This window comes from Mustela nivalis, assembly GCF_964662115.1.
Source record: "Mustela nivalis genome assembly, chromosome: 13".
Classification (NCBI taxonomy): domain Eukaryota; kingdom Metazoa; phylum Chordata; class Mammalia; order Carnivora; family Mustelidae; genus Mustela; species Mustela nivalis.
Window position 1 is genome coordinate 93,103,603 of NC_139032.1, and position 13,365 is coordinate 93,116,967.

Genomic DNA, 13,365 nt, shown 5'->3' on the forward strand with positions numbered 1-13,365 from the left:
ATATGGGAAGCGTTCTTCCCAAACAGCCTAAATCATTTTCACCCATTCCTGCCAAGACCTCCGCAGATCCCTTGGAGTCCCCTGTTGCACACGACAGTCAGAACTCCAGGGCAGGGTCTCTGGAGGGGCAGAAGGTGATCTGGACCACTGAGCCTCATTTCAAAGGTGAGGCTGTGTCCCCTAGCCCCCAGTCTTTCTCCTGACGGATCCTTTGGCTCAATGTAGGCTCTTAGGCCTGAGGGCAGGGAGAAGAGCAGGGGCAGGGGCCTGGAGAGGGGTTCTGAGGCCCTGCTGGAGAGCTGCTAGAGGTCCTAAGGCCCCTGAGAGACAGCCTAGCCTCCCCTAGGGGCACTGGGCATGGAGAGGAGAATCGCTCTTTCCTTGTTCCATGGCAAGCAATTTGTCCTCTCCACAGTTTCTTTCCCTAACTTCGGTGGAGATAGACAGGAGGTGCTACTGGGGCAGTTCAGTGCTCATCCCTGAACTCCAGAACTCCCCCTCCCGGCCGTCACAGGCCCAGGGCTGGAGAAGGGAAGACAGAAGAAGGCTGTTTGGAGGTGCTCACACTTGGGCAAGGCACCAAAAGAAGGCGAGGAAGTGGACAGCCAGGGAATGGGAGGCTTCCTGGAGCAGTCTTCTGCAGGCCAGGAGTTTGGGTTGTGCGAGAGGAGGGGTGTGAGGGCAGCTCGGCTGTGCCACCAGACGTAAGTGGGTGTGGTCCTTGTGGGTGCCTCTTGCCTCCTGTGGAGCCAGACAGGGGTGGCTGGCTTCCTGTGGGCCCCTCGTGCAGGCTGGTGTTGTGTGTGCTTGTGGTGAGCATCTGTTCTGAAGGCTGGAGAAGAGAAACTGAGAGCTGGGAAGCTCTGCCAGGCCCCAGGGCGTGGCCATACCTCCAGGGAAATCTGGCAGGGGTAGGGCCAGAAGGAAAGGGGCCAAGAAATGGTGGGGGGTCGGGGGGCAGGGAAGCTGGTGTACAGTGGTCAGTCTTAGGCTTGTCCCTGCCAGGTGGCAGGCTTGAGTGGCCCAGCCAGACATCTGGGCAAGTGTGAGCTCCTGCCTCCAGGTGAGGGAAGGTTTGCTTTGTGTTGGGGGTGGGGGTTGAGGCTATGGGGAAGACAAGCAGAATGTGCCCAGCTTGGGCCTGGTCTAGAGGCATGAGGAACCCTTGCTGACCCTAGCCCTGTGTGCAGACATAGGCCTTCAGACCCTTAGTGGAGAGAAAGCTGGGACACAGAGCAGGGCCTGGAGAGGAGGCTTGCTGGGGTAAGAGGCTAGGTGATGCAGGTGCTTCCTTGTTTTTCAGCCTGGACTGGGATGGGGCCTCTACAGCTCCCTGTCTCTGGGGGCTCTGGCCCCCAGCATCCATCCCCTGCTTGAGCAGCTCGAAGCCAGAACCCCTAGCTGGCAGTCCCACTGCACCATCCACCAAAGCCCATGGCTGTCTGTCCACCCAACCCTCCCCAAGCCACTCCTCAAGAGTGGGGCTGGCAGAAGAGCAGTGATGAGAGAGTCTGGGGTGGGGCCACACGGCATCTCCCAGCTCTTGCCTGCTCTTTTATGTGGCCAGAAGCTTTCTGTTAGGATGTGTTTGCTCGAGCCAAGCTGTTTCCTGGGCCAGATGTCAGCAGCCCCGTTTCCTTGAGGACAGGGGACCCTCCAGAACTAAACTAGACCTAAAGCTTCTGGGCCGTTATTCCTGTCATGAGTCAGCATCTGGGTAGCAGGACGGCAGGGCTGAGCCATGATGGACACTGGGCTGATGGGGCCCCTCAGGGAGGTCACTTCCGCCATGCACAGCTGGGAAGGCCCAGGCGGAGGGGACACCAGGACAGACGGGGAGAGCTCTTGAGGACCAGGCTTCTTGGGGGAGGAAGGCACAGGCCGCAGGCCCTCAGTGGGAGCTGAGAGCGGCTGCTGGGAGCCAATCTGGCCCTCCCCACCCCTGTAGCTTCATGGTGGCCAGTCCTCAGACCCTGCAACCCTGGCCCCTCTCAGGCAGGACCGAGCTGCTGTCTGAAGGGTGGTCCCTGTGGTGGCTCCCCGAGGGCAGACCCTTTCCCTGCCCAGTCCATCTGCTCTTTGCAACAGCGGCCCTGGTGCACAGTGTCTGAAGTTAGTGCTCAGGCCATTTCTCATGCTGACCCTCCAAGTGCAGCCCCTTGCTCCGGTTCCCTGGGGCCCCTGTGCACCAAGGTTCTCTTGCCTTCCCCATGTGAGCGATGCCCGGGGTCACTGACCACACTGGCTGTGTCTGTGTCCATGGGGTACCCTCCTTCTGGAGCCCTGGTTTCCTGGTTTCCCACCTTGCTCTGCACCAGAGGGGCCCAGCCCCAGTGTACGGTCTTGGTGGAGGGACAAGACTGGCTCACCCCGTTCCCTCCACCTGGAGCTCCTTTCCTTGCTGCCTGGCTGGATGTCTTGCCCTCCAGAGGCTCCCCGAGGCTGGCCTGTAGTTGCCCCACCGAGATCTGAATGTGTGTGTTGTGATTAGTGCAAGATGTGTGCTGAATGAATAAGCGGGTCCTGGGCTGCTCTCTAGGGAGCTGGGACTTTATCCAGGCAACTTCGGCAATGACTGGAGCCCAGGATCAGACCCAGATCACCTCTGGGTTTGAGAACGGCTCTGTTTCCACCGAACTGTGAGCCTGCAGCCCAGTCCTTGACCTCCCTGTGTCTGTTTGCTTTAGAGCAGTGGACTGACACCGGGTGGAGTGCACAGTGCACAAGCGCTGTCAGCCTGGCTGCCCCTGCTGCAGGGCCTCGAGGGGCGGGAGGTCCCAGGACGCCTCCCTGTTCCCTGTTAGGACAGCAAGGCAGGGGAGCGAATGACAGAAGGGAAGTGCGGCTGGAAGTGCGGCTGGCGAGGAGTGGAGGGGCGGCGCTGGGGCGGCGTGTTTGGTGCAGCTGCCGCCCTGGGCCTGCCGAGCTCGCGGGCGGTGGCGACCCTCTCTCCGCTTCTCCTCAGGACGACACGGAGCCCTATTTCATTGGCATCTTCTGCTTTGAGGCGGGGATCAAGATCATTGCTCTGGGCTTTGTCTTCCACAAGGGCTCCTACCTGCGCAACGGCTGGAACGTCATGGACTTCGTGGTGGTTCTCACCGGGTAGGCGGCCGGGGCGGGCTGTGTCCTTGCGGGGCGGCTGGGGCTTGGGCAGCAGCGTCCACGCCGGGCCGTGGTGCATGCGAGGCAACGCGGGACTGCCAGCCTGTGTGGGCCGGGGCTGTTGCTCTGTGTGTGGTGATCTTGGCTGAAGGGTGGCCCCCGGTTCTGCTCAGGTGTAGCCACTCCCGAGCAGAGCCACGGGCAGGCTAGGCCCCGGGGCGTACCGTGGGGGCAGGGGCTCGAGGCTCTCCCGCGCGGCTCAGCTGGTTCCGGCCTGAGGAGCTCCTAGCACGCGCTCGGTGCCGCGCTCAACTGAGCTTGTCAGCCTGTTTCCTCGGTTCCTGGCTCCGGGCCGATGCTCAGTCCCTGTGTCCTGCCCACCGCTTTCCTCCTCAAGTGGACCCTGGTCATGACCACTTTGGGGTTCCCAAAGCCGCCCAGGAGGTCTAGAGGTTGACCTGGGGATGGGCTGGGGGCCGGGGTGCAGGCAGAACGCCCCACCCTTCGGGGTCTCAGTCTCTGTGTCTGCCCGGCGGGCCCCTCCTCTGGCCAGGAGGCTGAGGGCCGGAGCTGAGGCCTTGCTGCTTCTGCGATGGGCGCGGGGAGCGGGGGAGTGCTTGGGGAGTTTGCTCCAGAGGACCTGTTTGCACAGCCCAGGCCCCAGGGGCCCCAGCCCAGGCCAGGGACAGCAGTCTCTTCTTCCCTGGGGCCTCAGTGTCCCTGGAGAGGCTCAGCCCAGATCAGAGAGGAGGGAGCAGGCCTCGCTATGGCCCAGAACCGTCCTTCCCAAGGAGGGGTGATCGTGTCCAGGGAAGATCACTGTCCTTGTGCTCCATCCTTGTGCTGTCTGCCCAGTGACCCCCTAACCTGCCTTGGTGTGGGTGAGAACACGTGCGGAGGTGGTTTGGGCAGAAGGCACAGGAGGGAGGAGGTGACCATGAGAGCCTGGGTATGGGGCTCAAGCTTCACAGGCTCCCTGCAGGTGAGAAGACACAGACTCCGCTGAAGAGCCTCTGGACTCCTGCGCCAGGCTCTCGGGGTGCCTGCCCTATCCCGGGGGGGCCGCTTCCCTGTTTGCACAGCTGCTCATGGCTCGGCCCGAGTTCTGTGCTGGTGCCGGGTTGGCCTCCCACTGGGCGGGTGTCTCCTGGAGGGACGTTGGGCTTGTCCCCGACCCCTCCTGCCTTGTGCTTTCCCTCGAAGCCTGTGGCCCTCACCACCCTTTGGCCAGCACCAATGGGACGGGCGCGTCTGAATTCCCGATGAATGGGTTTTATGCACGACTCTCAGATTTCCATTCCATGTTTCAAGATGACTAAGAAGGGAGGGGAGCGGTGAGCCTTCTCCAGGGAGTTGTGGGGTTCCAGCAGCAGACACAGGGGCACTCCCTGTTCCCGGGCGGGTGTGGTGTCAGGGCGGCATTTAGCAAAAGCCCCTGAGGCTTTGTGGAGACTGGCAGCCACCTACATGCCCCCATCCTTGGAGGGCAGGGCGCTCACCGCCCCCGTCCATCCCCCACAGGCACTGGGCAGGGTGGCCAGGAGTGTCCTGCTGTTTACATCGCTCCCTCTCTTGAGGTATGAGTCCCTGAGGACAGGAACAGTGTCTTATTTTTCAGAGCCTAGCTTGGGGCGGGTCCCCAGGAGAGATCAGAGAGTGTCTGCTGAATTGACTAACGGGTTCCTAAGGTGGCGGGTGCTTGGGGCTCGGCCCTGCCTCCCAGGAGGCAGTCTTTGATGCTGAGGGCTTGGGCTTCCGGGGACAAGGCCGGGAGGCAGAGGAGCCCCCACTCACCCCGTGGCAGGACCCCTGGTCTTCCGATAAGCTCGTCCTGACGGGGGTCCAGAAAGCTGGCCCCTCAGTGAGGGCTGAGAGAGACCTCCTGAGGGAGAACACCCCGGGCTGCCCTCCTTGGCCTGCGACGCGCCAGAGAAGAGAATGTGCCCTCTTCCTGGGGGCCCCAGGGAGAGGACCCCAAAGGTCCTGAGACCGTAATGCCGGCCCTGACGCGACTCTGGGAATCCGTCCTCAACTCTTCCCCCTCCCTGATGGCCCCAACTTCTCTCCCGCCCTCTGTCGGCCACCCCCCGCCCCCCGCCTCTCTGCCTCTCTGCCCCTCCCTCCCTCCTCCCCCACTGGCCTGGTCCTGTCTCTCTCCTTCGTCCTCTCAGTCTCGGCTCTTTCCCTCTCAGTCTTTCTTGCTGACTTTCTCTTTTCGGCCTCGTTCTGTCTCTCTTCTGGGATACAGAGTCTCTGCTCTCTGTGTCTACAGGAGGAGGGCCTGGTGTCCAGGCTGCTGTCTCTGCGCAGCGTCCCCAGAGGTGGCTGTAGGCCAGGAGGGGCCCCCAGGTGGGGAGGGGCTCCCGCGTGGGCCTGGGGTCCGCAGGGGACTGGGTATGTGCGTGGGTGTCTGTGGCAGGAGGAGGCCCCTGGCCCGTCTCAGGGTGCGTGCTAGTGGGGGTGGGGGGGCAGGGAGTCGCTGGATCCAGCCCCTCGCGAGCCGCAGTCCCGCGTAGCCGTGGGAGGGGCATTACTTCTCATTACTTTGTTGTTTTTAATTAGGGTTTACTTAATTGGTGCTCAGAGGGCTGGAGGCCCAAGGCGGGGAGGGGAGGGACTCTGGCTGAGAAGCCGCGTTGCTTGGTGAAGCCCAGCTTGTCCCTCGAGGCCCGCTGGGGTCCCTGTGCTCCTGAGGCTGGTGTGCGGGTCATGGGAGGAACCCTCCGGCTGAGATGGGGACTCCACCCCTGCCTCAGGGGACCCTCTTTTCCTCAGATACTCACCTGTAAACCAAGCCTGGGTTTACCCCTGGCACTACGATCCCGGCATCTAGTCCTGGCTTCACCGGAATGAGCTGTGGGGCTGTCCTGCCCACAGTCTGTCCTCGGCCCTCTCGCCCAGGCATCTGTCACTGGAGCGACCCTCTTTTGAGGACATCATTTGCTAACCACTCATCACTTACTTATGCAAAGTTTGCTGAGCCTCTGCTGGGTGCTGGGAACCCAGCGGTGAACCAGACCACAGAGCCTCTGCCCCGGGGGCCGCTTTCCGGGGAGCACGGTCTCTGCAGTCCTACTCGGTTTCTTAGTGTGAACAGTCTTCTTCGATCGTCACCCTTCTTTTACGTGTGAGGTTCCATTGTGCTGTCCCCTGCCCTGGCCCTAAATCTAGGCTCCATAAGGACAGGTCTTGACTGGCCGCTTCCTGGTGACGTCTCTGTGCCTGGGGTGGGGGCACCATGAAGATCAGTCCGTGAACGGAGACCCCGTGCTTCAGTCCCCACAGGGAAGAGCAGTCAAGAGTGTGGCCTGTGGGCTGAGAGCTGCCGCGGGGGGCGCTCTGAGAAGTCCTCCACACTGAGCTTGGAAGGACAAAGGGTGAGCCATCTAGATGCTCAGGAGGCTGTGGCTCGAGGTGCCAACACAGGACACAGGGGTCCCCATGGTCTTCTGAGCCCAAGACAGGATTCCTGGGAAAGCTGCCCATTTGAGCCCAGCGCCCCGAGTCTGGAGGGTGGGACTGGCCAGCAAGGTGTGCGGAGAGAAAGAGGGGTGTTGTTTCTGGGAGGAAGAGCCCTTCTTGAACAGAAGCAAGAGGCGGCTGCGCATCTGAGCGAGTGTGGCCTTGGGTTCTTGAGGAGGGCTGGCTGGGAGGGGCTCTCGCAGGGAGGGAGAGGGGTGCGGGTGAGCCCCTGGGGGCAGCTCTTCCTCCCAGGGAGTTTTGTGGCAAAGCAAGGCAGGAAGCTGGGGCAGTGGCCGGAGGGAGAGGAAGGGGCAGGAGGAGCACTGCGGCCTGGGCACTAGTCCCAGAGGCGAGGACGAGCGGAGGCTACGGACGGGAAGTGCTGGAGAGCCGTCCCAGGTGGATGAGGGGAAGTGGCATCCAGAACCCTGGGCTCCGCGTCTGTTGGCCTCTAAGCAGGAAGCAGGGGAGGGACTGGTGGGTGAGCAGGCAGGGCTGGTGCCCAAGGACAGGGGGATGGGGGAGGAGAGAATGAAGGGTGGGGGGATGGCTTCCCTTGGCCGGCATCCAGCGTCCCCTCTGCCTGGGCTTCCATCTCGGCACACGTTCCCGCCTGCGCTCGGTGTCTGGCCGTCTGCGCCCTCACCCTCTTGGATGGTCCTTGCCAAATGCGCTAGTTGTCAGGGACGTGGTGGTGACACGGAGGCTGCCCTCTCCGGGGGAGACCATGAACAAACCCTGCGTGCCACGCGGGGTGGGGACATGCAGGCTGCAGGTGGGGACACAGAAGGCCAGGAGAGCCTGTGGATGAGGTTTGTCCTTTCGGGGGATTGGAAGGTCCCTCAGCAGAGGAGCAGGCACGAGGGGTGGGACTCAGGGAACTGGGAGGAGAGCGGAGGGGGAAGGTGCAGGCCCCAGGGGCTGCTGGCTGGCTCGGAGAGCAGGACTGGTGCTGGGGTGCGGGGCTGAACCCGAGGGCTTGGTAGCCCCGGAGGATAGGAGGGGCTGTGATGGGACGGGGCTGGAGGGAGCACTGGTCTGCTGGATGGCCCCCAGGAAGCCCTCTGGCCCCTCCCTAGTGTGGCACCCCCATCCCAGCCCGCCTGTGTCTGACTTCCGGATGCTGTCCCCTGTCGCTGTCTCCCCCGCAGCCCCCTCGGAATCCCCAACCCCACCTGGTCCTGAGGGCTCGGTTCCAGCTGGCAGTCAGGGCAGGGGCAGGGTGAGGTCCCCGCAGACCCCAGGGACATCTTCCTGCTCCCAGAGAACCCACAGTCCCCAAGCCCTGAGTGTCCCTGCTCCTGTCATGCCTCAGCCTGGTGCTTTCCTTCCTGGTCCTAGGGGACAGCAGAGAAATGTGTCCCAGCTCAGGCAGTTGGCTTCTCTAGGGGACATTTCCAACCACAGCTTCTCATTTTACTTCAAATTAAACTGGGATTTCTTTCCAGGACATGTAATTAGAGCTCAGGGTCCTGCCTCCCTGGACTGGGCCTCCTGTGGGAAGAAGCGGGGGGAGCAGGCAGCATTGCGTAGGGAGGAGGTTTGGTCCTGGGCCGCCCTTGGCCGCTGGGAAGCCCGCTGCTTTGTTCAGTTGGGGTGTGGACAGGCCTGTGTCCTGGTGCTGAGGAGGCCTGGCGGAAAGCAGTGGGGAAGGGGTAAGAGAGTACTCTGGGGAGCCAGTCCAGAGGACACCTGCCCTGGGCCTGGAGGGTCCAGCAAGTATGGGCCATGGCGAGCTGTGTGTGTGTCCTACCGTGGGGACCAGGGAGCTGGGCCTCCCGGCGATGACAAGTGACTTCACACCTGCATAAGGAGTGACCCTGTGTCTGGGTTTGAGATGACAGAAGACACCCTGTCTGAGTGCCCAGCAGCACTGGGTTTGGACCTGGGCTGCCCCCACTGTGTGTGTGTGAGCTCTAGACACAGGAGCAGGGTTCCGCTCAGCCATTACAGTTAGCCCCGTATGGGGTCTTCCTCCTGTGACTGATCTTACTAGGGGGGTGTCTGTGGCTGGTCAGGTCGGGGGCTGCTGAGGGGGGTCTCTGTGGCTGGTCAGGTCGGGGGCTGCTGGGGGGGTCTCTGTGGCTGGTCAGGTCGGGGGCTGCTGAGGGGGGTCTCTGTGGCTGGTCAGGTCGGGGGCTGCTGGGGGGGGTCTCTGTGCCTGCTCAGGTCTGGGAGCTGCTGGACTTTCTCTCCTCATTCCCACCTGATGCTAGAAATGACTTCCTCAGTGTGTAGTTGGGACAAGGGGAGGGGGCTGAATTCTAACAAGTGGCCCATGGAGCAGCATGAGGGGCTGTCAGGACCAGTATTATTTGGGGCTGAAGTGTCCGTCCCTCCCGGCGGTGTCCATCGGTGGATCAGAACAGATGTTCTGGGGGTTCGCAGGCCCGCCTGGAGCTGTGGTGTCATTGACGAGCCCATTCCCAGAGTGGGCTGGGGGGAGGGTGGGGCAGAGGGGCCCTGGGCCCAGCCCCCCAGGAGCTTCCCTCCAGGCAGTGGCCTCCTCCTGGCTCTGCTGGTCCCTGGGGACAGACCCGGGCCCCCTGCTGGATTCTGTAACCTGAGGGAGGTGGGTAGGTCGCCATCCGGGCCTCCCTTGGCAGCACGGTCGCCTGCCCTGGTATCTAGAGAGGACCAGCCCCCTCCCCTCTGTGGGCTGCCTCTCGGTGTCTCCTCTCTCCTAGTCCCCCTCCCCCTTCTTCCTATGTTTTAGGAAGCAGCCAGAGCCAGGCCCCTCCTGAGCACTGCCTGCAGAGTCCCCTACTCGTGCCTCGTGTCCAGGGGCATGGCTGAGGAAGAGCCCTGTCCTTTAGCCCCAAGGGCTGGGTGATCCTGGGTGGGCCAGGGGATCCAGATTGCCCAGCCTCCAGGGCTGAGCTGGGCCATGGGCCCCTGACCCCAGGATTCAGGCTGTGGTCCTGGGGTGTCCGGAAAGTCGGCCAGGGCTAGGCATGCCTATGAGTGGTGGGGGTTGGGGGGGGGTGTCTCTGGGCAGGAGCCTTAGGTCAGTGTGCAGATGCTTGGGAGGGCTCTGTACAGCTTGGGGACAACTCTTCCTTGCCAGCTAGTCCAGCAGCCCGGAGGGAATGTAGGCTCAGGCCGTGTACCTGCAACCAGGGGCCCAGAGTAGAGAAGGAGCCCCAGGCTCCGGAGCGGCCGACGACTTCCTGGGCAGCTGACGTCTGAGCTGGAAGGAGAGGTCCTTCCGGCTTCATTCCTAGTGAGCCTTGAAGCCTTGGGGGTCAGACTCAGGGCACCCTGCCCCCAGGGCCCACCAAGTTCTTTGGTGAGGGAATGGAGGGGGGTAGATGGGCAGCCTGGAGGTATCAGTCCAGTTTGGGCTAGTGAGAGGGGGATGGGGTGCTGGACGGCGGCACCCATCTGGGAAGGGAGAGGACACAGCCAGGTTGGGGCTGGGCTAGGGGCTGGGGTGTGCCCACTCTCCGGTCCCGCACACGGTCTGCCTGGCGCCCTGAGCTGTTGGGGGGCTTGGGGGGAGGCACTCTGCTGTCAAGGTTGCTCCCTGTCTTGGATCTGGGGCTGGTAGGCTGAAGAGGCATGGCCAGAGTTCTGAGATGCCAACATTTAAGAAGAAGGAGCTTTGGAGCGCTGGGGTGGCTCAGGTGGTTAAGCGTCTGACTCTTGGTTTCACTTCTGGTCTTGATGTCAGGGTCAGGAGTTTAAACCTCTCGGGCTCCACACTGGGCACGGAGCCTGCTTTAAACAAGAGAAGAGGGAGGAGGAGGAGGAACTTCACATGAAAATCCACATTTCTGTCTGGTTTGGGAGAGTCCCAGCAGCTTCTGTTCCCTTGGGTTCCTGCGGGTCTGCCCCCACTCTTGGGGTGGGGTCGCCTGAGCTGGTCTATGGCCTCCTCCCCAGGCTCAGCCCTCAGGCCTCTGGGAGCAGTGGTCCTGCCCACAGCATCACCATCCTACCCACTTCCACGGACGTGGCTGGTGCACCTGCAGAGGCCACGGGAGGTCAGAGGCCATGGGAGGTTAGGCTCATGGCCGGTGAGGGTGGGGACCTGCCCTCCCGGCTGGTGGCGGAGCCCAGGCCTGGACTCTCCCACCTCCATCTCACATGGTGAGCTCAGAACTGCCGATTCACACGGAGCTGAGAAGGGTTGCTAATGGTTGCTAATGTCTTGTTCCTGGGCCTGGAGCCAGGGGCCACAGAGTCAGATGGAGGGACGTGTTCAACAGCTGTGCTCCCCGACCCTACCTGGCTCCTGGGCCCTTCTTGGGCTGTGTCCGGGGAGGGACCCTGGGGATGAGCTGGGCTGGGCTCTTCAGGACCCTGGGCCTCCCTCCCCGGCCTGGGCCAGCCCCCTACCCCCATCTGCAGTCAGACGGACCTAGACCTCTGTGGTTCCCAGCCGGCCCCTGGGCCTCCTGCTGCCCACCCTGTCGCCCCTCACTGCTGCCCCACGTCGCTCCTCCGTTCCCCGGTTCTGTGTCTCAGCCGCCTCCCTGGGGGGGCCACTCTAGGAGCTCCCAGCATGCAGGCCAATGGCACTCTCTCCCCAGAGAACAAGAGCCTGTGTCCGGTCCCCTGTCCTGGCTGCGGGGCAGGAGTTCCCTGTGGCCTTTGGCCGTCTCCCACCCTCTCCTCCACCCTCTGGCCCCTCCGTCCTTCTCTTGCCCCAAGAGGCTTTCTGCCCAGGGCTCTGTGATGAAGCCATCTCTCCACACACAGCTGTGTTCCCTCGAAGGGAGGCACTGTGTGCTCGTCAGCTCAGGCTGCCGTAACGAATCCCTACCCCTGCCGGAGGCTGGAGGTCCGAGGCCGGGGGCTGACACGGCTGGTTCTGGCCAGTGCTGTCTTCCCAGCTCGCGGCCAGCTGACCTCTCGCTGAGTCCTTGTGCACGCAGAGAGAGGTCTCTGGTGTCTCTTCCTATTCTTATAGGACAGTCCTACAGAACTAGGACCCACCTTATGACCTTATTTAACCTTTTTACCTTCAAATACAGTCAGGTGAGGGATTAGGGCTTCCACACAGGAATTTGGTGGGAGGAGGACATAATGGAGCCTACAGCAGACTGTGCTCAGACCCCAGGCTCCCCTGGACAAGCCTCTGTTCCCATAGCCACTGCGCCCCGTTCCGAATGTGCTCGCCCGGTGCTGTGAGGCTGAAACCCAGCTGGAAGAGCAGGAGCCCCAGTGACCCCCGCGGGCACAGGGCAGCTTTGTGACTGATGCCAGGCGCCTGTCTGCTGCGGCTGGTGTTTGTGGCCGAGCACTGTCCTGCCCACTCTTCCTGCTGTGGGCCCTTTCTCCTCTCTCTGCCCTACCAAAGCCCCAGCCCAGCAGGACCCAGGAGCACTGAGGGCTGGGTCAAGGCAGGAGCTCCCCAACCTGGCCCCCGGGCAGGGGGTGGGGGTGGATTCTGCTGATGTGGCGGGAGGTAGAAGGCCCCCTGGGTGTGCCATAGCCTCCTGTGGGGGGCGGGGGTGAACCACTGAGGAGACTCCACGTGTCCTGTCCCCCCCACCCCCCAGGCCTCTGGTTCTGAGAAGGCAGTGATGGTGAGGGGACAGCCTCGGGATGGGCAGGAAGTCAGCGTTTCTTTGTTTCCGTCACCCGGTCAGTCCAGGGACCTACATGTCCACTGAGTCACAGTCGGAGACCCAGAAGCCCTGCAGAGCTGGGAGCCCAGCTGGCCCTGCTGCCCTCCAGCCTGGTCCTCGGCTTCTGGTCTCTCTCCTTGAGTCTGGAGTCCCTCCTACAGGGGCATTTTTTCCTTGGGGACCCGGGCAGTGCAGGGTTGGTGGTCACAGAGACCTCTAGACCTGTCCCCAGTGCCAGCAGGAAGAGGGAGGCTGGCTGGCTCCTGAGACATGAGTCCCTAAACACTGTTTGGTGAGGTTCCCTGCAGGCTGTTCCTACAGCCATCCTGAGCCAGAGACCACCATCAGCACCTCCATTTAAAGAATGGAGTGTTTTACCTTGAGCTCCAGGTGGATTCCCCACGTACAGAGACAGTGACTGAGGCCCAGAGCCGCCCACTGGCCTCCGTTCCCGCCCCCTCCGGTCCGTCGGCAGTCACTCATCTGTCCTTTGTGTCCATAGTTTTGTATTTTAAGGACAGTATAAAAATGGACTCATGTCCTTTGGGGTCGGCTGTCGGCTCCGAGGCTGACGTGGGGGATCTGCTGGGCACACTCCGTTGCCCAGCGAGGCTGCCCTATGGCCCCAGCAGCTCGCCTGGCCCCCACCTGCTGCGGGACACGGGTTGTTTGCAGGTTTGGAGATAACACGAATGAGTTGCTGTGCACTTTGCCCCGGGCTTCCTCTGGGACGAGTACCGAAGAGCACAGCTGCCCAGCTGTTCCCAGAGGCCGCCTACCCATTTCCACATTCCCAGCGGCACTGCGCGGGGTCGCGACTCCGGGCCTCGCGGCGTGTGCTGTCACTCCTCTCGTTTTGGCCGTTCTGGTAGATGTGCGGTGAGGTCTCCCTGCTTTCAGCTTGTGTTTTCCCCGTGGCTGTGGTGTCGGACGGCTTTCCCGCACTTCCATACCCTCATGTGTCTGCACAGCCCGGCTCACTCTCGGCCGGTGGTGTGATGCTGGCCCGTTGCAAGTATTTTCTCCTGGTCTGTAGCTTATGCTTTCATCCTTCTAGAAGGGACTTTTGCAGAGCAGAAGGTTCCGTGTGAATGACGTCTAGCTTCTCTGAGCCTGGACGGCACCTGTGGTCCAGAGTCCCGTTCTTCCGCAGTGTTCAGTCCTGAAGGTTTTCTCTCCCACAAGTTTGACTGTTTGATGGATCACTTTGAAGTCCGTGACC

The 13,365-nt window shown here is 62.3% G+C and overlaps 1 protein-coding gene across 6 annotated transcripts in view; it reads left to right on the forward strand.

Moving 5' to 3' along the window:
• The window catches only part of CACNA1B (calcium voltage-gated channel subunit alpha1 B), a 182,434-nt gene that overhangs the window by 2,028 nt on the left and 167,041 nt on the right, over positions 1–13,365 (forward strand). For all 6 annotated transcript variants that reach the window (XM_082696484.1, XM_082696479.1, XM_082696480.1 and 3 more), the window contains one exon: positions 2,966–3,105. In XM_082696484.1, the coding sequence (XP_082552610.1) occupies positions 2,966–3,105 (140 nt within the window). The remainder of the gene's footprint in view (positions 1–2,965; positions 3,106–13,365) is intronic.